The following is a 24,576-nucleotide window of genomic DNA, read 5'->3' on the forward strand; positions in this document are numbered from 1 at the left end:
TCTGAGCAGTTTTTAGTTTGAACAAGTGCCTCGGCATGTTTTTGAAATGCCTTTGTGAATTTTGTAGTAGAAACTGTCATCAGCATCATACCAGTACCACACTTGAAAGCATTCATGAGCCTCTCCAGAAAGAAAGGTGGTCAACTTGCATCCTCTCATGGGCAGAATGGGGGAGTGGGCATACAGCATGATTATTGTTTCTCAAATCTGGGGACTGAATCTTTTATTCCTAGGTAGCCAAAGGCTAACAACTTATTCCAGGAGGAACAACTTTGAGAACTTATCCTGTCTTCTATTTATTGTACCTTTTGTTAATCATAAGCACTTAACTGTACATATGCATTTTTAATATACAGCGAAAATTATTTTTCATTTTATTTTCTTGGAGAAAATTTACTGTTTTATACCATATCTTTTTAGTTCAGAAATGTAATTGATTCACCTTTAAGAACAGCTCTGCTTCTGAAGATTAACTCTTAAAGAAAGAAATCCAAATTGCTGTGATTTATGGGGATTCAAAACTTGATTCTTTTCATCTTTTATTTCATATTTATGAAGGCCTCAAACTTAAGCTTCATGGGGTAAGATTTGGGGGGGTGGGCGTCCAATCTGCTTTCTCTTAGGTGGCTAAAGCTGATTTCAGCACTTTATTGTAAAGCATTTTCCATTGCTCTAGAATATGAAGACGTGTTTATATCTTTTGAAATTGAGAGGATATTATTAAGTGTGCATTCAAAACCTTGTTTGACAAATTAGATCTTTTCTAACAAATTGGCCTCCGAGATATTCATGGGGGATTAGTGTCTTTTCTCGCCTTTTTATTTTCAATGTGCAGATTTAGGATATTAGCTAGTCACCCTGCAGAAGAGGCATCGTAACTCTATATACATATATAGTCGATGAAGAACAGCTTGGTCTGGAGTCTTAATACTTTAGCACAATGTCGATCCACTGAGTTGCCCCCATTTCTCTCTGCTCAGCTGGACCACGGGTTTACCATCAAGAGATCAGGGTCTTTGGACTACTACCAACAACCAGGAATGTATTGGATAAGGTATGAGATGGTGCAGCTCAAGTCAGTGTTTCCATGGCAACGTGCTGGCAGTCTCCATTAACCAGTTCCTTCAGTGGATAAACATGCTTTTGATTTGTTATCCAGTCCATATGCTGCTTTATCAGTTTCATTTTAATCTTGATTGAGATGCCACACCCCCTCATTCTTTTTTTTCACCCCATTATTCACACTGACATTTGCCAGCTTTCTTTCCATTGCACATGCTCAGTATCAATTTTCCTTACAGTTAAAAGGACAGTATATTTAGTGTTAATGTCAAAGCATTTGCCTGATGTTGCTAATTAAAACAATGATTTCTAGTGTTTTGTCCCTTAACAAATGGAAGAACAATAGTACCTTAGTATATGTTCTATAGAAGTATATACTGTCATTTTAAAATCATCAAGCCCGACCTTAACCTTAGTAGATGGATGAAACAATGCATTTACACCTTAGTCATAGAAGCTCCTCCGAGCACAGTGAGCTATAGAATGCATTGTGTGTGTTGGTAAGCTTGTGTTTTCAAATCCTCCACCTTTTTGTTTCATTTTGTTTTTGTTTTATTGTTACCTCTCTCCCCCTGGAAATCCCTTTATGTACTAGCTATTGCATGAATTTATTTTTCGATATTTTGTAACGGTCAGATTACTTAGCTGGCTTATCTGCTCAAGCAAAAGGGACTATGGGAGGTATCGATTTTTTTTTAACTGGGTTAAGAATTCTATCCAATCGTTTTCTATTCCAGTCAACTGCACTGGCATTTCCTTCAAGGGGCATTGTTTGTGTCTCTTTAAGTTATCCACAGGCAGGATGAGTTTTGATGATATGAGGAATGAACTCTGAGAAGTCCTAGGCAACTTTTCTCCTCCATCTTAATGTTTCTGAAATGATCTCCAGGTAAAGCTCCACATCTTAGCGTTTGCTAAGAAAAAATTCCACTGGGTTTGGCATTTCCCCCAAATGATGGTGCCTTATGCTGTTCATGGAATAGACCAAGTTGTTAAAAAAAAAAAAAAAAAAAGGAAAGAAAAGAAAGAATAACATATATAATATACAATTTAACCCCCAATTATTACTCTTAATTTTTTAGTATAATTAGACACTAGAATCAAAGGCATTAGAGATGCAGAAAAGGCCACCCTTTGACAAACTCTCCAAATATCTAAGATCATGATAATTTCTAAGCCTGCTGAAAGCAAGAAAATACCCAAACTTCAATAAATATCAAAGTCAGTTTTACACAGAAGGCTGTTTGTATCTTCTAGACATATCTGCATACAGGAGTTGCACACTCACCTTTTTATTTACCTAAATAAATAGCTTTATAGATACAGAAAGAACTTTTTTATTTTTAACCTTTTTTTTGCGGCGGGGGGGTGCGAATCAATCATGATTTGCCTTTGTGCAGACTCTTTACATGGAAGATGATCCATCCATCTTTTACTTTTTCCTGAAAGATAATATACATTTTGAAGAGTGCACATCTCAACGTAGCCCTAAGGGTAAATGCTGACCTGCAGTCTGTCCCCATTAATTAGCTTTGCCTGGTTTTGTTCTTTCTATAAATCGAATCATGCTCCATCCTTTTCTAATTGTATGTCTCCTAACCTCAGGCATATTAACCAAACATTTATGAGTACAGTTGATATACAATTAAAAAGGGGCATCAAATATGTCTAATTACAGTTGTGCATATTTGTATAACACAAATTACATACATAAATTTCAAAAAAACCTCTAGAAAATTATATTACTAAATTTGTGGACTTAGGGGTGAGTGCAAAACACCAAATAAACAGTAATTAATAAACGTAGCCAAGTATAAGAAGGTCATTTGACTAAAATCCTAGCGATGGTTCCCATCAGCAGACAAAATGACACATCCCTGAATAATGGGCAGGAGCAGATGGAAGATAATCTCTTTTTTCTTTCCCACATAAACTGCTCTGCTTTCCAGCTGGGGGCAGTAACAACAACGTTTATAGATAATGCTGTACCAAACAGCACACCCAGTATGTAAAGCTAAATTGGAGAAATGATGCTAAGAACTCATCGGCGTATATGCTTAATTAGGAAGTTTTATAATGCCATTTAGCCCGGAACGAACACACTCTCCTCACTGATTGCAGATGCTCGCCTTTTATCTCCTTGGAAGTGGGAGCATTTGTCTAACCATGGTGGCAGCCAACTTTTTAACATACGCAATCATTGCAGGTGAAACATCCCCACTCCCAATTGTTGTGTTTACAAGTGCTCCTGGCTGTTTTCACTGCTCTGAGCGGAACGCCTGGGAGAGGAGCTTGTGTTTTGTAAAGCAGCTCACATCAGGGCAGAGGCTTGGGAAACGGCTCTTCGGGGTGCCCAGAATTGGCATGTCCCTCTTAGTAGGCTTTTTGGGGATTGGAGAAATGGTGGGGGCCATGCCTCCTCCTTGCATTCATTCTCCTGCGTCGAACAGAGGGATGCTTCCAAGCGGTAGCCAGGGCAGCAGCATCCTGCATAGCTTCCTTTTCCGGGAGACCTTTTGCTCCTGTGCCCCAGGGTCTGGAGGTGAGCCTCTCCCAGGAATGAGCTGCCTGGGCCATTCCACCCTCTCACACACATCCCTGCCTCTCTCAAGTGAAGCTGTCCCTGTGGCAGGTACTGTGCCAGCAGCACATGGAGAAGAATTCCTGCATCTTCTGCACGCAGAACAAGGCAACAGCCAGAACCTGATTAAATGAAACAAATATCAAAACAAGACATACGCTAAGAACGCCAAATGAGAGATAACGCAGAGGTGAGCTAGGACAGAAGGGGGGTTGAGGTCAGGCCTGACGTGACTCGTGTGCGTACAAGATTCAAGTACTGTCCTGAAACAGCGAGTAACGAGGCAGAGCGGCAGCAGCCGTACGCAGCCCTTGCAAGGCTATTAAATGCTGTCGTGCTCGGGTGTGAAAAGGAGTGGGGTCAGTTAAATGCATCTTGCTCGGCGCAGGTTTGGAAGACCGGTTCCCACAAAAGCCAGAGAGGAGCCCCCCACGTGGTGTGAAGAGGGTTCCAAAGGCACACAGCAAGTTGCAGGGCACAGGTTGCTTTAGGGACGGTGGCCTTGGCCTTGCTCTGCCGTCGAGAAAAGTCTCCCCATGCTCCATGAGTGTAAAAAGTGCTGCAGGAAGGAAGGAGAGGGGCCTCTGTTCTAGGAAGGGATTAACCACCCTCCGTACCCCAGCACTTAACACATAGAAGAGGCATAGATTTAAACTTCAAAACCATCCAAACTGTGATTGCAGAGAAAAGTATAGGGGAGGTACGAGGTTTGGTAGGGCAGCTGTACCGTGATGCTAAAAAGTGAGTTATTGGTCAGGAGGCTCAAAAGCTGGGCCACAGTACTGTGTATTATAGTTCCACAAATGGTCATAGAGAGAGACATAGGGCTAGGGAGACATCTGTGTTATTTTACCAAGTTAAACAACAGGTTGCTCGCTGTTTGAGATTTTATTTTGTTTCATTTTACCTTCAGAGCCCCCTTAAGAGCAGGTCCCAACAATATATGTATATATTTGTCTTTTTAAAACTTAACGTACTTGCTATTAGAAATGAGAAATTTCCATGGCATTCCAAGACTTACTGATCGGGTGTAAACTGTATATGTTTTCCTGAGATTCCTGGTTATTCGGTATTGATGGACAATTTTGTGGTATCGTATTTATTTTCATCTTGCTTCAGAACCTCTTTCCCCCTTTATGATTTAAAAAGATGCCTACACTCTATTCTATGTATTCTTTCCTGCCATACTTTGCCTCCGTATGTTCCTCAGTGATGTTTACGGATAGGATGTAGGTTTTATCAGGTATAAATGTGTAGGAAAGAATAATCATAAAGAACTTAATCGTAAGTATTGACACACTTATTCTATTAAGAAAGAGTGTAAATATCCATATGCTGAAGTCAAACAATTCTCAAATACATGTCAAACACATGACACTTCTAGAGACTAAAAAGTCTTGAAAATTGAAATGAAACCAACTTGATTAAAGATTGGCAGCTCTGTGCACGGAGAGTTGCATGGAGAGTTTGTGGCTTTGGTGTCAGGAAGCCCTGGTTTTGGATCCAGCCTGTCCTACTTACTGTGTTGTGACCTTGGGCAAGGTACACGTTCCTCCTCTGATTCTTAATTTCCCCATCTATAAAAATGAGACGAGTATTATCAACCTTCCACATCTGTCATGAAGATGACATGAGTGGCCTGTGCAAAAGCACCTCCATGGACCCAGCCCAAATGAGGAGACCAGAAAATATAAAATTATCCACTCCACACCACACGAGAGACAGATTTTCCTGGGAAAACTGATCTCTGTCCAGATCCAAGCATTTGTAATTAAAGTAGAACCGTGACCTTTTTTGATGTTCTGATTGGGATAAACTGTTGAATAACTTATATGTTAGATTATTCATGAATTGGGGGCATTAAATTTTACTTACTCTATAGCCCCAAATCCTGATGAAGTGTAAGTTTAAAAAGTTATCCTCTAGGGCAGGGGTTGGCAAATTACAGCCAGCCAATGGGCCAAATCTAGCTCACTGCCTGGTTTTTAAATAAAGTTTTATTGGCACACAGCCACACCCATTCATTTATAAATTACCTATGGTTGCTTCTACTCTACAAGGGCAGAATTGAGTAGTTGTGTCAGAGAATCATATAGCCTACAAAGTCTAAAGTATTAACTCTTGGCCTTCCCAGAAAAAGTTTCTCAATTCCTGTTGTAGGAGAAAAATGTTTCTACATTAAAAGGCAGGGAGTTCCCTGGCGGTCCAGTGGTTAGAACTCGGCGCTTTCGCTGCTGCGGCCCTGGTTCGATCCCTGGTCAGGGAACTAAGATCCCACAAGCTGTGTGGCATGGCCAAATTAAAAAAAAAAAAAAAAAAAAAAAAGAAAAAAAGCACCACCTGGCAGGCTTGTTAAAAACTGTATCACCACCAGCTAGTGGAATGCACGGCACATAGAAGACACTTCAATAAATATTTGTTAAATTAATGAATGATTGAATTTTCCCATGAAGGGACCATTACTATAGAGAAACCTTGATTGTGAAGATAAATGTGTTTTTTTAAGAGTTTGGACAATCAAATCACATAGGAGATGCTCTACAGTAGCATCCCACTATAGCAACCCAAGAGTAATTCTTCGGCAAAGCTAAAAAAATTGTTTTTGTAATAAAAGGAGTTACCCCTTAATCTACCTGCTTAGTAAGTTCTAAATTTTCATAGATTTTCTTAAGATAAACTGTGCCTACAGCTGTCCTTTAGTTTACTGGCATGATGAAGGAAAAACAACATGGCAGCTCAGCTTAGCTTCCTCTGTGAGAAAATCAGGGGCCATAGGGCAGAGGAAACACATGAATTTTGCCCTCTAGAAACCTGACCTCAGCAAGTGGCTGTCATTTTAACCCCCTGATGGGAGGCCATCGGCAACCCTCTGCAGAGTTGGACCAGTGTGGGATTCTATTAAGAACCAGATCAACGGGAGGAGCCTATATTTACGACGTGGTGGGGAAGCATGGGGCCGCCCTGCCCCACCAGGAAATGCGGAATCACATTTAAGAGATGGGTACCTAGAAAGGAGCTTTGAAGGCCGCTGGTTTCATGAAGCCTGCTTTTGCCATTTAAATGGTCACCTTCACTTTAGGGAAATACCGTGTCTTAGACCCAGATACTGTGCAGTTCCTGCCTGGCGAGACCCCAAAGGGATATTAAAGCAAAACGAAACAGAACCATAATAAGCATGACAGCAAGCCAAAAAAAAAAAAATGAGAAGGGTGGTTATATCAATCTAGGTGTCAGTTTAATTTTACTATCAAGCAAAACATTTCCAAAGTGGCAAGCAAATCGTAACTCAGTCCCTACAGAGTAAGGGCAAGCAAAGGAGAGAGTGTTCCTGAGATTAATGCCCCAACAGCTGCATCCCTGGCTCAGTCTCCTAGGTAGTATGAATAATGGATGGGCTCAAAGGCAACATGCACGATAATGTTCTTTTATTAATGAAATGAAGACTGTTTGGGATGGCTGGCAATAAATTAAGAAAAGCGAAAAAGGAAAAACAGTCACCGTTCGCCTCTGAAAAATGCAGTTACTTAAATCCAATAATTACTGCCACGACAGGAAACATTGCCTCCGAACTTAAACGAGGTACATCTCTTGTGGGTCCTGCACATAGTGCAGAACAGAAATATTTTTGATCCATAGACTGGAAGGCCTGTTGTTTACAAAGAGAAAAACATAACCCATTTTGGTAGATTGATGGTGATATTAAGCATATTCAGGTATTTCATAGGTGGAAGTTTCCCTAGGAGTGAGGCACTGTACTTCAGCTCAGGCTGTGGACTGGGAAATGGCTTGATGTGGTTAGAAAACGTGTCCAAGGTCACATAATCAGCTGAGCTAGGACAAAAAGCTGGTTCTCCTGACTTCCCCCTGCTGCTGCTACCAAGGGGATTAAGCTAAAGCTACCAGACAAGGCAAGCATTACACAGATGTGGGTGACTCAGACTTGCAAAAACAAAGTAGTGCTCCAATTCATATTCTCACTTCATTCCTGACCTTCCACCTCCATGCTGTATTTTTCCTATAACATTGCAAAGATAGGCCAGATGGGTACCTCCTAGGTATTTATGCTGATTTCCAAATTCAGTGTCAGAAAGAAGATTTAAAATATCTGAGTACTGTGTGGAGGATAGTGTTGTTTTATTGTAACAGAAAAGGCCAAAGATCTATCTATTGTTGGAATAAATTTTCTGGGTATTAGGCAAGCACTGTCTCTGATTCGTGCATGCTTGGTGTTAGGGCAGGCACCAAAACGTGATGGATATGAATTTCTCTAAGAGCTCCAACTGCTATGTGTGTCGCCCCCAGATTTGCTGAGGTAACTGGCATGATCTTACTGTTCCTCGGTTTTCACACTTCATCTAGCATCTCCTAAGGACACTCTGATCACCAAGAGCTTGCGGTCTGAGGTAGGGATATGCAGTGTTTCTTTCATGTAGAGCAGGTTTATATTAGTTTCTCCATATCATTTTATTTGGTCAGTTATTTGGTCTGTCAGGATCCCCCAGTCCACTGTTAGCTGGCTATAGCCCCGCACACGACATAGCCGTTGTTATTGGGTACATATTTTAAATAACTAGATTAGAGCTTCCTATTTGGTTACTACTGGTCAGCTCCAGAATCTCAAGAGATTTCTTGCTCACCTCTAACCTGTGATACTTAGCACCAAAATGTGATAATGCAGGCTTCAGATTGTCTTAGGAGCTTTTAATGAAGTGATAACTTACTGAGGAAACACTTGGGAATTCTACTGCAAGTCCATTCATGTCTGTTCCACAAAGCTGCAAACCGTGAGCAAAATAACCACTAAAATAATAAATCCGTTAGGAAGTGTTAAGTTTTAATGGAACATCAAGACTTAGGATCACCTTACCTTACAAAGATAGGCATTAGGGAGGAGAGACCCAATTTCCTTGATATCTGGGAAATTTTTGTGATTGAGAAAGAGGAAAGCAGTCTTTCAGAAATGGTTGAAAGGGCCCTGAATTTAAATCTATGATACAGCACTTCAGAGGGAAAGTTATGTTTTGAATGTTTTCTGGGGATAAAATTATCAGTTGGATAATATATATTTTTATAGCAATACTTTAAAAAATTATGTGTTGGCCTATTATTTCTATTTCTTTGCTGAATTCATCTGTCTTGAACTACATGTTGGGCCACAGAATTCAACTGTAAAATTTTAACTGTACAGATTTTAGAGGCAATTAATTTTACAGCTACACTTAAAATTCTAAAGATATCATATATAACAGTGCTTACTGTGATAAGGAATTGGACCACAATATGTAGTTGTTGAGTAGATAAATATATGAGGTGATTAATGTTATCTAATGTAAGCATTTGATCATATCTAAAACAAATTGCACTCTTAAATATTGGACTCGTAATACCTTTAACTTCTTACTCTTTTGTATTATAGAGTTGTTCGGGGTTCTGTTTTCTTTTGTCATTGCTATTCGGAAAGTACATAATCACCTAAAATAATCTAATTCTGTATTAACTGAGAACTATTTAATATGTCCCTTATATGTGTGTCACAGTTGGCTAGGCATTCTGGAAAAATGCACAGAAGTTTCAGATCCTACCCTAGAGCAGCTTGCATGGGATTTGGGAAATGTGCAAAGGAAAGGTAATAGGCCTGTGTGCAGTGTCAAAAGTTTGGTCAAGACAATACTTGCCTGAGGAATTTAGAAAGAAAAAGTGTGATGCAGAAGGTAAACTTTGATCAAATCTTGGAAAATAGAGAAATGCGAGTGGGCAGGAAGTGGGAGAGGTGATGTCAGGTTGGTGAACACGGTAAGCCAGGATGCAGAGGTGAGCGTGATTAAAGTACCTTCAGAGAGATATCAGTTTGGACTGTTTGGATTGCAAGGGAAGAAAACCCAAACCAAACTGGCTTTCAGCAAAAAGAAGAAGTATGATTTTATATAATGTGAAAGGTCCAAAGGTTGGGTCTGGCTTCAGTGATGTGTGGATTCAGCACTCGGTAGGGCTTGGTTTCTTTCCATCCCTCCACTCTGCCTCCCCGTGATGGCTTTATTCTGGAACTTCACGTGGTACCGGATGTGGGAAGCAGCTCCAGGCTTGCTATCCTCTCAGTTGGGATTCACTGTGAATGTGCAGTCTCAGTGAAAGTCTCCTCATGTCCCGTGAACTGGGTCGGGTGCCCATCCTGAACCAATCACGGGTATTGGCGAACACAGTCAGCACAGGCTTGCTTCTGGGTCACAAACCCATCTGCACCCCACCCTCAGAGATGGAGGTAGGGTCCCCTTCACTGGAACCACAGATTACGTGAGCGGGGGACTTCCAAAGGGAAACCGAGGCGTGGTTAACCGTAAGCTAAATGGATGCTGTGCCCACTAACGGGGACATGAGGTCTGCTGATATCACAGTGATCGCTTTGAGTAATAACAGGAACTAGACCCTGGAAGTTCTTATTGTAAGCACATTGTGACTGTTAGGACAAGGAGTCCAACTTTATGAGGAATTGTAAACAAATCGGACCTGCTGTGTGCAGGATGGGCTGGGGGTTGGCTGCTCTAGAGGGAAATAATGCGACCTCTGTTGTGCTTTCTCATATTTCTAAAGCCACAGCACTTAGAGAGTATCTCCTGTGTGCTGTGAGCTGTGGGGAACACAGACGGGATGCCCAGACTTGATCTTGCCCTCCACAGAGTCTACAATGTGGCAGGGAAGACAGTGCATCAGAGTCGATTGCGTTGCAGGCAGGATGCACAGTGATCGCTGTACTGGGCTTCCTGGGAACACAGAGAGGTTCTTAAAATGAACCACAGTCCATAGAGCCAGAAGCAGAATAAGCAAGAGCCCTGGGAGGAGAGGTCTGTGGACAGTGATGCCCTCTCAGTCATCTTTGGGAGCAAGTCTGTTGGGGGCACTAAGCATTGCTTGTGTAGCATTTGAGAATGTTGCAAGGACCTGGGTGAGTCAGGAACTGCCTGTCTATCAATCAGCAGACCCAGGTCTCCCTAGGAGTTTACAGGCCCAGAATGGGATTGTCCACGTGGTGGAGGCTGGCTTGCTGTCCCTGAGAGAGCTCTCGGGCCATCAGCACGTGAAGCTCTAGTCTTTTGGCCTCTGACGCTGCTCATGCTATCTCCTTCCTGGCTCACCCTGGCTAGGACCGGAGGAGGGAACCACTGGAGTGCGGTGGCTCCTTTGAGTTCTGTTTCAATAGACTTTAAATGGGAAGAAATTGCCTGGGCCTCACGTGGGAGGAGAACTGAGTTCTATTCCTAGTCAGTGATGCGATACGGGCAAGTCTCTCCACATACCTGGCCCTCAGTTTCCCTGCCTGTAAAGGCAAAGCCCCGGGCGAAGAATGCTTTATAAATGCTCTTTCAATTCTAAGAGTCTATACATCCAACAGAAAGAACCATCACACCCTTTTCCATGACCTGTGATCATGACATGCTATGTCTCCAAAAATGGCTGCTGTGAAGTTACTGGTGAATCAGCACAACTGAAAGCTCAGGAGCATTTGAGCATGAAGGCCCGTCAACAAAGGCCAGCATTTAAAAGCTGCTAACTAGAGAAACTGGCAGGAGTGGCCAGGACTGACTGCTTAAATGGGACAGAGCAAGGGCTGTCCAGGCAGAGGGACAAGTAAGGAAGAGGATGTGACTGACCTTATGAGCATCTGGACAAATGAACATGAAAATAAGGGGGATGGGACCATCCAAGCCCATGAGTGCCACCAGCGTCTGCATAAACTGCGTTACAGTATTGGTGGAGAAATGGCTTATTTCAGTGCTGACAGCCAAGAGCGTGACTTGGAATAATTGAGTCAATTATGGGGAGATGAGGTAAATATGGAGAAGGTGCCAGTGAGAGTAGGCAGGGAGGGAAGGTACTCTGAGGTAAGTTCTAACGAGAGCTTTGTTTTGCATTGTTTTCCTCTGACCTGCAGTTCCTTCATTTCAAAACAATATCTTACATTGTAAAGAAAAACAAAACAAAACAAAACACCACCTTCCATTTCTGGGAGTCTTCACCATTTTGAAAGCATTTGCACATCCATTTTTATATATAGCAACTCTGGAGGGTGGGAGGGCGTTATCCCTGCTCCTTATTTAACTGAGAACTGAGTGAACGGTTCCCATGGTCAGCAGTGGACGGAACAGGACTCAAAATTTCTGACTACAAACCTGCTGTGCAATTTTCTCCCCGACACTAGGGAACCTCAGTCCACTAGTCAGTATTAGTCCCATGCCAGTGACTGTTTTCTTTCTCAAGAAGGTAGAAATAAAAATATTTTTTATGACCAAGAGAAGCGTTTGTATTACTCTTGGATTAACTACAGAGTGGCTTTTATGTGTCAGACTAAATAGACGCCTGTTTTTACATTCAACTCTACACAAACAGAGCATTTTCAGTTTGCTTTGAAAGCAAAATACCATGTGTTGTAACTTTACAATGTTTTAAATACAGTTAGGAATTTGGATTTATGATGCTGAAAAATATCATAAAATCGGTGGGTATAAGACCAAGAACTATGTATGTGAGTTGAGGGTCCTTAAAAATTTGACACTTCGAAGAATCAAAGGTAGACATTTCAACACACCAGTGATTGAATCATTGTATTAACAATCTAGTGAAACGAGAAGTGAATTATTAAAGTTTATCTTCCTCATTGATTTGTAACACTGTTATTCAGTGTGTGGATAGTTTTTAAAGCAGAACAGTTCAGCCTCATGAAGCCATTTACTGTACTGGTTTCTACACACAGCCTCTCTTTCTTTATTACTTCATTCTGGAACTTTGATTGCCCCATTTTAGATCTGAGATTGCTCTAATGCTACACTGCAATTGTATGAGGGGCTTAGTTTTCACTTTGTTCTCAGAACCCGGCTGGCTATAAATTTATCTCTGTTCTTTCTTTGAAGAAGCTAACAGTAAATTTCCAAGAGGAAAAATGGTGGTATATATCCCTGTAGAGGAAAAGTAATCTCTTAAAAGCAGAATAACCTCCAGGCTACATCCTTTTAAAGAGGGACTTTCAAACAAGGATGCCTTCAACTTTTATATGTGTTCTGCATTTTTCTTCAGGCTTTGTACCTGCTCTTCTGCCCTCTGTGTAAGGTTTCTCTGTAATGATCCGTTCCTCCTCACACCCATTAAATCTGTAATGAAGTCATGCCCTTCCCAATCCTGATGTCATAATAACTTCCAGAGCTATGGCTAGAGAGCACATCCTGGAGATCATATGAGGTTTCCTCAGGAAAAGGAGGCATAGGGCCCAAGAGTTGGAATACCTACAACATCGAACCTCAGTTTCGTAAATTACCACACACTACGATGAAAATGAACTTTGTAAAGGAAAATCCATGGGAAGGTTTCCATCAGGTTTAACTGCATTCAAAGCAGTTTTCAATTTCAGGCATTGGGTTCATTCAGATTAAACCCATCCTTGCCAGAGATTGAGCCATACTCCCTCATCAACAGATAATAAGATCATTTAGAATGAGGAGGTGCTAAAATAACAGGATGAGCTTGTGGCTCTGTTTCCATGTCTGACAACTTCATCACCTCTCATCTTTATTAGACAGCTGCCTGGAGCTGAATGTTGATGAACGAGACATGCCTGGCGTCCTCACGTGTCAGACACACAGGCTCGAGGCTCCCATTTACCAGGGGTGGGGTCTCTGGCTAGGCTGGGAGCGACAGAGGGTATTAGATGTGGTGCTAGCGGAGGTCTGGGGAGGGCCAGGGAGCTGTTGAACCCACGACATCATCCATCCTGCCTGTGCCTGCGATGTCATGACCAGGTGCCCTTAGGAGCTGCTTCTGGGGGAGCAGAGGGCACCCCAGCAGTGGTGACTGTGGTCACCAAAAGTGAGTCATCGTGGACAGGTCAACTTAGCCAGCATATTTTTCTGACCTCAGAAAGTTCCAGAAATCGTTCCTTTTGCCATTTCCTTCAGCCTAATTGTCCTCTTTCTCATTTTATGCCCCTGCTAGACCACCGCTCTTGATAAGGAGAGGCAGGTTTTCCGACGAAGACGCCACCCGGATGTGAGGAGCCGGTACAAGGCCCAGCCAGCTCCGCCCGAACTCAACTCGGAATCGGAAGACTACTCCCCGAGCTCCTCCGAGACTGTTCGCTCCCCAAACTCGCCCTTTTAACAAGACCCTTTTACTCGAAGTCCTAGCTTAACCCTTTGAGACTCTGAGATTTGTTTTTCCAAATTTATGTAAAACAGTTTCATCTGATCTACCTAGCACTCAATGCTTGAATGGCCGAGCAGAACAGTGTGTTTTCTGGTATCCTTGTAGCGATTTCCCTTTGCTGAATGAGACTGTGACTTGTCGTTGGTGGAGATGGCAACTTGCTGCTAATCGGGTCCTCAAAGGGTTAAGGCTACTTTGCAACTTTTTTAAACATAGAAGCAATGAATGTTTTCATCAGTCAATCTAGGATCTGCAGTATGTAACATAGCACTTGTTAACCCTCTGAGTGCATAGGATTTTATGGGGAACCCTTGGGGGATTTTTCAGGCCTTTGGATTTATACACACATGTTTCTTGACTTTGCTGCAGATCAAGGGGTTGTTATTAGATGCTGAGATGTCCAGACAAGAAGAGCGTCTAGAATGATATCTTGCTTGTCCTTTTTTGTGGGTTTAGAACATGGCAGGTTTATAACTTGAGCATCAGCACCCCCTCTTTCCTCTTCACAATCCTATTAAGAAAGGGGCTTTTTTTGCATTGGAGGTCTGTCAGCTGCCCTGAGTCCTGCATCCTGAGTGGAGGGACCTGGGCCTGTGACCAACAGCCTGACCCAGAATATAGATGGTGCCCTCACCCCCAAATTGCCTCCATATGAAGATGTGCTGATGACGCCCCAGAAATGCTGCTTCCACTTCAGCTGCTGCTCCTGCCGGCGCAGACCCTCAGGAAGGCACCATATCTTGTCCTGTGTTTGGTGAGTGAGAGTCTGCCTGCTCAGTATGAGACCTCTACAGGAAAAAAAAACACACAACTGGTGGAAAAGAGCAATAAATTGCCAGGTGCTCTATAGGGCTGGAATGTCAAACAGAAAGAGGCAACAAGATCCTGTTCTTTTTCTCACCTGCTTTTTCATGCATTTCAGTCTTCAGTGTGCAATCCACATAGAGTATGGAATCCGTAAAAAGGAGGAGCACCGGGGCATAGGGGCCCAGAGGCAGGTGCTCTGCAAGATGGCCGAGGAGAAAGCAGAGTGGGCAAACAATCTAGAATAGTCTCAAAATGGTTTTTAAAGAAATAAACAATTGGGAAGATAATTCCATGTGCATCTTTGGGTTACCTACATAATAGTCTCTCAGGGAGAACAGGAATGGGAGACCTAGAGGGTATTCCTGAGGATAAAACTTCCACTCCCTAAGATGACCTTTTTTTTTTTTTTTTTTTGCGGTACGCAGGCCTCTCACTGTTATGGCCTCTCCCGTTGCGGAGCACAGGCTCCGGACGCGCAGGCTCAGCGGCCATGGCTCACGGGCCCAGCCGCTCCGCGGCATGTGGGATCTTCCCAGACCAGGGCACGAACCCGTGTCCCCTGCATCGGCAGGCGGACTCTCAACCACTGCGCCACCAGGGAAGCCCAAGATGACCTTTTTATAGCACTGTCTTTAGCCATCCAGAGGGAGATGCTGTTTCTCTCTCTTTGGGCCAAGTCCTGTCCGACACGTGTATTTTACTCCTGTTACCAAATCTTTCTCCCTAGCCGTGTGTCTCCCCCAGTGAGCTTCTACTGCAGTGTGTCACGTTCAGAACGGGGGCCTGAGGCAGCCTGTAGTCACTGCGATGCTTAGTGGGGAGGCTGGCCATGGTGTTGGGAGGCAGGGGCCCGACTCGAATGTCCTCCTAAGGTTTGCTCAACTCTGTGGCCCGGGAGACAACCAGTGAGTGATGGCTCATGAAATCTGCATCTAGATGGCTGAACAGCACTCACTGTCTCGGCTTTGAAATATACTTCAATACCTGAAAGTCTTGAAATTTGTGTGCAGCACTTCCACAGTCAGTCCTTACTTTCAAATACAGATGGATCTTCGATGGCTGGTTTTTACTCTTCAACTGATAAAGGTATGGTCTATATTACTCTAGATTTTAAAATCACAGCATGTCATGACTTTTGCAGAATTGTTCCCTCAGTTTTTTGCTCTTTCACATTTAGATTTATCTCTTCGGTCTGTGTTGTCTTGCCATGTATATATTAGATCATTTATTGAGATTCCCCCCTGCCCCCCCACTCCCTTTTAGAGGGTCCTGAAAGCTTAATACACAACATCACAAAGTAGCACAAATCAGCTGGGTTTCTTGGGGAGGAGGAGGGCAGAACACGAGGAAGGGTGCGGCGTGTAGGTAGATTCCATATTAGTAAAGTTCCCTGAACTGGTCAGAAACGACTGCTTTCTCTAGAACTCTAAAGCAAAGCACTATTCTAAGTAAGACTACGGAGTAGGTAAATAGCTTGGCCTTAACTCTAAATGTGGGAATATGAAAAAATCCTATGGGCAGAGACCTACCTACAGTAGATTGTGAATTTCTCTGAATTACTGCTTTTCCCGTGGGCATTACATGTATTGCTCCAATATCTATTGTACAGACCTTACAGTGCATGGCTCAGGCCTTTTTCCATCCAAGTCTTGAAGGACTGTGGACCATGTGAAGCTGTGGCGTGTTTCCCAGAACACTGCAGAGGGGTAGCTCGGAAGAATGCAGGGCCATTCAGCATGGGGATCCCAGTGCATCGCTGTAGAATTTGAGCGATCTATGCTGAATAAACAGCGGAATGTGACCTGTCAAGTAGAAATATTGAGTAATCAGATGGAATGCAATCTTTTCAGCACTAAGCTATTGAGATCCTGAATGTCAGAGATGTACTCAGAGGGTTAACAGACAAGCACAAGGCATGCTGATTACGTGGGTGTACCCAGACTGCTTTTGCTTTTAGTCAGTACTTTCTATTTTTTTTCACAACATTCTTGGGATAGTTCAAGTTTGAAATAATTAAGTGGTGGTGTTCTTTAAGGAATTTCTATAACCAAATGATCTTATTTTTTATTTCACTTTATTATAGAATAAACATGTACCATTATGGCAGTGTATCTATCTCTATAATTATCAATTTAATCATTGCCACAAGTGTCTCCATATTTCTTTTCCTAAGTATTTAATATAGCTCTTATGGTGGTGGCCTGGTGATGGGGACTGTCTTTCCTTTATTGATACATGACCAACCATATGGTATTTTCAAGGGAATTTTAAGATTCATTTTGTTTCAGTTTGGTAGTAGACTTGTTAAGGAAAAAACTTTCATTACTTGCATCGTGTAAACCATCTCTGTAGATGAGAACTGTTCATATTGACGAACACATTTTTTTCTCGACATTGTAGCAGAAATCATTTTATTTGTCATAATCAATGAATATGTGATTTGCTCCAGATCATTAGAAGGAAAAGTAAGATTTCAGTCATTGAAAATGTTTTTACTGTAGCCCTTATCTAACTTACACGTGGTGCATACTAAAATAAGCAGAGAAAAAATTGCAAATAAACTACTGAAAACGCTTGGTGTTTTGTGTTCAGTGAGACCTTCCTAGAACCTGCTCAGGACCTGCACGGGTGGTGGTTAACAGGCCCATCAGATATTGTTGAAAAAAAGCAATATATCCATGAATGAAGACTAAAATTGCGGTCCTTTACCCTTTGAGGTATGTTTCAGCTGGAAAAAAAAATAATAGAAGAAAAGAAAAATTGGCTTAGCTTAGAGGGTCACGGAGCTATCGTATGACCAAGGCTCATGTACATTAAATCATGGTTGTTTGCTGGCCAGCAGTGCCCATTAGACGACTCTGTCCCCTGTGCTGAAAGGCCATTGTGCTTGAGGGAGAGCTTTCTTAATATTATTGTGTTGCCTGCTAGCCTGTCTCTGGGTCAGGATCTGTCAGCATTTCCATGATAAACTTCTAATTTCAAAGGTTTTTAATTTGACCATAAAAAGGTGCCCCAGGCTGAAGTTTGCTATAGAGGGCCTGTTCCAAAGAGTGAAGGTTCGCCGCCTTCTTTTCTCTGCCCAATTCTCCCGAGAAAAGAACAACCAAAAAATCAGGTATGTTCCCTCATTGTGAATTCAGAATTTTAGAAAGCACCAAGATCCAAGATGGTAGTTTAATGTAATTATTCATTTGGATGTGGGTTTAAAAACAAATAATGAGTCACCTGGCATATATTGTAGATAATGTATCTTTTCTATAATTTGTAATTCGTTAATTTTTTAAACTGTTATATGATTTCGGGGTGGGGCGGGGGGGGAATCCAATCAAAGATTTTTTAAGACTTGAAGTTGGTCAGTTCAAGGGTTAGCCTTTCCTGCGTGTTGTCTGCCATTTCCATTAAAAGTTTGGGGAAAATGCTCTCAGACAGACCCTTATTTTGCATGCAGTGATAGAGGGTCAGATATATGCTTCTTTGGGAGATACGGATTTCTTTATTTAATCAAGTTTCATGAAGCCATTCTGGTCTGTTGAGGAAAATAGTGATTAAAAGCACTTCCAAATTAACATTTTTGTCAATTCGGATATGATAAGCACGTAATATGATATGCACTTCACACTTTCTTGGTTTAAAGACAAAAAAATCAGCAAAACTTGAGGACACATTTGATCACTGCAAATGTGCTTTAAAAATTGGCTCAATGGTGCTTATACATGAAACAGTAACAAATGGGGTCCCTAGGACTGTCTGTCAGAAGGAATCTTCCATTTGTATGTAGTTACATACTTGAGGAGGTGGTGCTTTTAAGGCAGTCTTATTTTTTAATCATCTCAAATATGCAACCATTCATCCAGTAACATTAAGGGCCGTAAACTGGTGGGAAACAGGAAATTCAATGTAGAAGCTGAGAATGCCTCTGCGTGGTGTGGTTTTCATTTTTCCTTTGGATTTTTTGTTGTTGTCATTCTCGGGCTTCAACGCTGAAGCTATGCGATCATTTTTCAGTGAGTGAGCCTCTAACCGGCAGGTGTTTTGATCATGAGGTTTGCAATCTCTTGCCCTTGGAGACAAGTGAGAGCTCTAGTTTCATACTTTTTCATAAAGGAAGAGCAATCTCTACAATTAAAACCCTACCTGTAAATGTTCTCAACATTCTTTTTTGGTTAACTGATGTGAGACCCTTAATGTCGCTTCAATGTAAAATTGTGTATTTTTGTCTGTGATATACTTTATTAACTTAAAGTAAATAATAGTTCTAAAAGCCTTCACTGTCGGTATTAAGAGAAAGTAGGATTTTAAAAGTGATGATAAAGATGCTATAATGTCAATTCATTCCAGTCCAATCGAATGTGGTAAGAAAAAGACCTTGAATAATTCTCTAGGGACAATTTCTCACTGACCATTGACATTAATCTTTGATATATTCTCAGAAAAAATAAAAAGAAATTGAAACTGGTCCAAGGTTAGAGTCACATCCTCGATAACTATTTTTTTTTAATTTTATTAGGAAATTAATAATGGTCTTTTTCAATCTGGCTGAAAGAAAATTATTAAAGGATTAGTTGAGTGTGAAATTAAATAGTATTTTGCTCATGCATACTGAAAAGGTGGGCTAGGAACCTGATGCATTTAAACAAGTTTCTGAAAGGTTTCAATTTGGTGCAAGGAAAAACAAACAGTGTTTCCTTCGAAAATACTGAATTTATCAATTGCTGCACGGATCAGATGGCACAGGTTAATCTTTGATTTTCAGAATCTTAATGAAATAACTTTCAAACGATTTGTATCCATGATTAAAGCTGGAATGAGATCCAATTTTTTCCCCTAATCTCTCAGTTTAAGCTAATAAATGTAGGTTAATGTGGATGAAATCATCTGTGATATATTATGTTCATTTATCAACTGAGCTTTTTTGATGTTGCCTGTTTTTATGTAAAACATGTTCCTAAAAGTTAATAAAATAATAGTACTTGGTGTATGAACTGCTACGTAATACCCGAGCTCCAGTGTCCACTCCTCAGTTCACTTTGCCATAATGGAGTAAAATTTCATTTTAGTTCAATTCATAATTGACACATTCAGTCCATGAAGGAATAACCCAGCTGTGTTCTTGAGGGGAATTCTCTCTATGCAAGGCTTTAAAAATTAGTCATGCAGTCAGAGTGTAGCTTTCCCACATGTCCTTCCTAGCAGAGTGTATATTTCATGAGCATAATTCAAAAGCAGCTATTCTAAAAATGTCCCTTTTCATATATTACCTTCCTGCCTGGGCCAGTGACTTGGATAAACACAAAGAAATCAAATACCATTCAGGCCTATTTTACCCTTCCACCTAACAAGATCTCCAGAGAAGAGTGTTGTTTTATCTGCTAACCTGTAATTAGCTGCCATTTTTATAGCGATGTCCCATCAGGCATCCCATGTGCAATACTGACCTTAGAGAAAATCGCCATGCTGTACAAGGGAATAACGTTCTTTCTTACGTGAGTTGTTCAATGCTAGGAGATTGAAAAGTCGGCCAGCAAAAGTGACTGCAGGACCCCGGTGTCCTAGGAAGGTGCCAGAATATCTCCGAGCACTTGTAAAATTAGCAGTCACCTTCCTGGCCATCTACATGCTGCTGCTGCTACCGCTGTTGCTGCTGTTATGCCTTTTGCTCCTCTGCAGTGAAATTGCTGGGTCCTTTCTAGGATTTCGGGGCAACTGCTGTGAAACAATAGCTAAAGTGATTGCTTCCTGAGGACCATTACCTTGTTTTATGAGGCTGACGGCTTTGCCAAAAACCTGCCATCAGAAAAAAACGTGCCCTGACACAGAAACATCAAACGCCGGCAACTCTGGGATTGAGGATGATAAAACTACCACATCAGGAAACTGGGAGAAAGGCCTTCCAGGACTTTTGAAAGGTGGGACTTAATGTTCAGATAAGGAAGTTCTGCAAATGGTGGTAAATGGGTCAAATAAAACAGGAGAAGAAGCGTCCTAGGAAATTCCGTACACTACCTCCTTACATAGAAGAAAGGCTTTGCTCTATCTCAGAAGGCAGCCAGCCTCCCCAGCTCCAGAAGGGGCACCAAGGGAAGAGGGGGAGCCCCGCCCAGCCAGCTGGACCAGCCAAATCCATGCTGGCCGCCAGCTCTGTGACAGATGTCCTTGCCAGCTTGCCTGCACATCCAAATCATTCATTCAGATGTTTCCTGAGTAAGTGCCAGCACCACAGAGGGCACCCCATTTGGGCTTAGAAAAGAAAAGAGAAACCCCATTGTCCTTTTTTTTTTTTTTTGCTATGGATTAGAAGACTTTAAAGATGAGAAAATGTGTTTCTAGCTGCAAGGTTTGCTATTTATCTCAGACTCCTGGTCCAGGGTTCAGATAACCTGGACATCACATCCAATCAGGCTTTGTGGTTATGGCAACTTGGATTCTCTCACTTGAGGATGTGTTTACCATCTGCCTGTTCAGTGGTGCACACACCCTGTGCTACTCTTGGCTCCGCTCCTGGCCTCTGGGGTAGAAGGCTCCCAGAGTCTTCTCTGCCGTTTGTAATTAGCATGCGATTTACAACTGTCGTAGACTAGCACATCTATTCAACAAGCATTCTCCAGGACCTACTGTGAGTGACGCACCACATGGAAGCTAAGATGAACAAGACACCATTCCTGTTCTTAAGAATCTCAGATCTAGTGAGAAATCTTCTCCTCTGGATGTCCATGGGCTGGGGCACCTGATTTATCACTCACAGATGGCCGAACAACAGTTTGTCGGGGGAGAGGCATCCCTACCAGCCCGAGACTGGCCCCCTCAGCATGTGTAGACTGTGCTCCTGTGAGCAGGCCAACCGTCAGTCACATGCAAATACATCTGTGGCCTGCTCTGTTACAACAATCCATATATTCATGTGTCACCCTTAGAAAGGCCCTGGAAGGAGGCAAAGATGGGAAGGAAATAGGAGACGGAGAGAGGGAGGGAAGGAAGAAATGAAGGCTGCTGACACCAAAGCTGCCCCAGTCCTAAGACCTAGTGTGTTACTGGGGAGTTTAGAGGGAAGGAAGAGTATTAATGTCTCACAGAGTGCTCTTCAGGCCCAGTCCGAGGACGTGCTCTGCGGGAATTATAGAACATACCTCAGTGTAGGTTTAACATGGTCTCTTCCACACTTTTCATTCAGGGGAGTGCCCCCCCACCCCCTGTGACAGGATGAATAATAAGACCCCACTGACAGAACCATCAATGCATTTCTTTAGGAAACAGGGGGTGGGGTGTTTCCCAAAAATGTTCTAATTCTCACACTTCACTGTCCATTCTCTCTCCCTGACTTTTGAGATCCTCTTGGAGGACCTAGTTCCCTTGAACCTGGGAATTCCTAGTAACAGGAATTTCAGCCTGGGGGGCCCCCTCCGCCATCTGCCATCGGGGCACTTCGTCTAATCCCATCTCCAGCAAGCTCCTATCAGGTGCCAGTCCCACTGCTGGATCCTGGGATCCATCCTGGCAGCATGAGATAAAAGACCTAACCACTGCCTCCCTGATGACTGAGGTCCCGTGCAGGAAGCAAGTAAATAGACATCAACCAGCATGAGCAGGGCCGTGAGAGGAGAGCACGGGGTACTTTGCAGGCACTTTGGAAGTTCATCTAACTGAGATGGAGGGGCGAGGGGATTCAGAGGAGGCTTCCTGGAGCAGGTGCCCCTGAGTGAGTGTCTGAAGGATAAGTAGGAATCATTCAAGAGAACGAAGAACATATTTTAAGCCATGGGGACATACTTAGAGAACATGGTGGAGCTCAGAATGGGTAAGAGGGAGGTTTAAGGGTGGTCCTAAGGAGGCCAGGGTACAGCCCAGGGAGCTGGGACCCTCAGACCCTCAGCTATCATGCAGGAGAACAGGCATGGAGATCAGCCCATCTCCTCGCTGTGTGTGCTCAGAATGTGGTGGGTAAACTTAAAAATGAAACAGCCCCAGACTCTGGGTCACCAGAGCTGGTTAAGGAGGAAAGGGAGCTGGGTGCATGACTCTTGGGGGGACATTAGAGACACTTCCCGAAATAACACGGATCCTAATGGATCCCTCACAGCAATTGCAGAGGGCAGCTTCCCTGTGCAAACGGAAGGGCTAGTCATGTGTTAATCCTTTCCTACAAGGAGTAGAGTCTCCAACTCACAAAGCTTCTCAGCTCACAGGGAGAAAAAATCACTTCCTTCTCACCTGTGTTGCTTCACTGCTGATAAAAAAAGGAAAAGAGAAATGCACTGACCCTGAAAATAGCTCTCTCTCTCCTCCTTCTGGGGCAAATCCACATTATCACCTTTCCCTCCAGCAGGGTGATAATTAACGTTCCACCCGAGAGAGGTTTCATTATTCCATCAGAATTACCTATTAATTTGCTGGATTCTTCCGATGAAGCGGTGAACTTGTCATGATGAGAACATTGTTCAGAATGTGAAATATCCTTTCATTTTCAACAGGTAAATCAAAGCCCAAACCAACCTAGACATGTTTAATTTCTGCTCTCGACATGGTCCCCTCTGTTCTCACTGTTGTGGATGTTTCATTTTTCAACATTTTCTAAGTTCTCTGCTCTCGTGAGCAAACTGTTCGGGCTTCATCAATAGCTTCTATTTTTTTTAAATTCCTCTGTAGAGGAAGGTTCACGCTGGCTTCTTAAATTGGAAAACTGAACATTTCCTGCTCGGGATGGGAGGGAGGCCTCATTCCAACACTTGCATCTGCTGATTCTCTCACGGGACTTCTGCCCAGTGGTTTTGTGGGTTCTCCTGAATTGCCCACACCTTGGTGTGCTTTTCTGTAAAAATGTTGTCGGCGCGTACGTGTGCCTCGATTCCGCTGCCTCTCAGGGCCTCTCACAACAGGGCCTTCCTCTCTGAACATGTTTGTACCAAAAAGGTCTGATGAAAACACACCAAGAGCAGCCCTGGTGCAGAAAGGAGGGAGGCGACTATCACCTGGACGATCGGCTCTCTGGAATAAAAGAGCGTGGAGACCCGCCAGCCTGGGTGACCAGGTGCCGGGAGGAGGTCTGATCACTGCTGAGCCTCGGATCTCTTTAGTGTCAGCCGACCAGAGCTTCCGTGAGCCCCTGTTAACCAGAGCCCAGGAGTTACAGTAGCAGAGGATGCCCTTGGACCTAAAGGGTCACTCCTATCTGTCATGATCAAGATTATCCAACTCAGCTCTGTCCCCAACTTGTCAGCAGGGTTCGCTCTAAAGGAGAGGAACCTTCTAGGTGAGAGAGAGGCCAGGGTCTCTTGGGGCCAAGTCAGGCCTCCTCCCAGCGCCCAGCTCCACTCATCAGTGTTTTAGCAACAACAGGCCCATAAACCTCACCACGGCCATGCTCAGTCCCCTCCCAAGAGACACGTCTGCTGCCTGAAAACCATGCGGCCTCTCCACCATAAATGCCCAAGGTTTCGCTTCTCCTTAATGTGGCCCTAAATCCAGACTGGCCTCTGGGCAAACTCTGGCCCCGGCCTCCGTCATGCCTCTTCAAGCCTGGAGATTTGGGAATCATTTCCAAGAAAGTTAGCTTTCACAAGAGAGACCATGTGCCCCTATTCGAGGAACAGACACCATTTTGGGGAAGTCAAAGTACAGTGGCTGGGTAGGCTGTTTGCTGTTTCCTGCCCTGCGGGTCATGAACACATCCTGAGAAATATCCCCGATACCGTAACTCATCCTGAAAGCCTCGCTAGCCAGGGAACATGTGACGTAGAGACAGAGCTTCTCCATTCTATGTCTGTTGCATCAACATTTACCTCTAAAAGCTCAGACCCAGAACCACCACTGCTTCTGTGCTGCTGTAGTTAGCAGGCTCCTTCCCCCACTCCACAGCATCTGGCAGACGTGGGTGCCAGTACTGGAGTTCCTAGCGGTATCACTACCTAGTTATCCAAAAAGTGTGTATGTGTGAGTGGTATGTG

At 43.1% G+C, this 24,576-nt stretch overlaps 1 protein-coding gene across 2 annotated transcripts in view; it reads left to right on the forward strand.

Moving 5' to 3' along the window:
- Positions 1-15,047, forward strand: part of DCLK1 (doublecortin like kinase 1) — a 356,039-nt gene extending 340,992 nt beyond the window's left edge. For both annotated transcript variants that reach the window (XM_029209843.1, XM_029209840.1), the window contains one exon: positions 13,622-15,047. In XM_029209843.1, coding sequence (XP_029065676.1) covers positions 13,622-13,786 — 165 coding nt within the window. In that variant the 3' untranslated portion in view covers positions 13,787-15,047. The remainder of the gene's footprint in view (positions 1-13,621) is intronic.
- Positions 15,048-24,576: the final 9,529 nt, after the last annotated feature.

The sequence above is a fragment of the Monodon monoceros genome, unplaced genomic scaffold (assembly GCF_005190385.1).
Source record: "Monodon monoceros isolate NGI ecotype Baffin Bay Population unplaced genomic scaffold, NGI_Narwhal_1 Super_Scaffold_8, whole genome shotgun sequence".
In the NCBI taxonomy this organism is placed as follows: Eukaryota; Metazoa; Chordata; class Mammalia; order Artiodactyla; family Monodontidae; genus Monodon; species Monodon monoceros.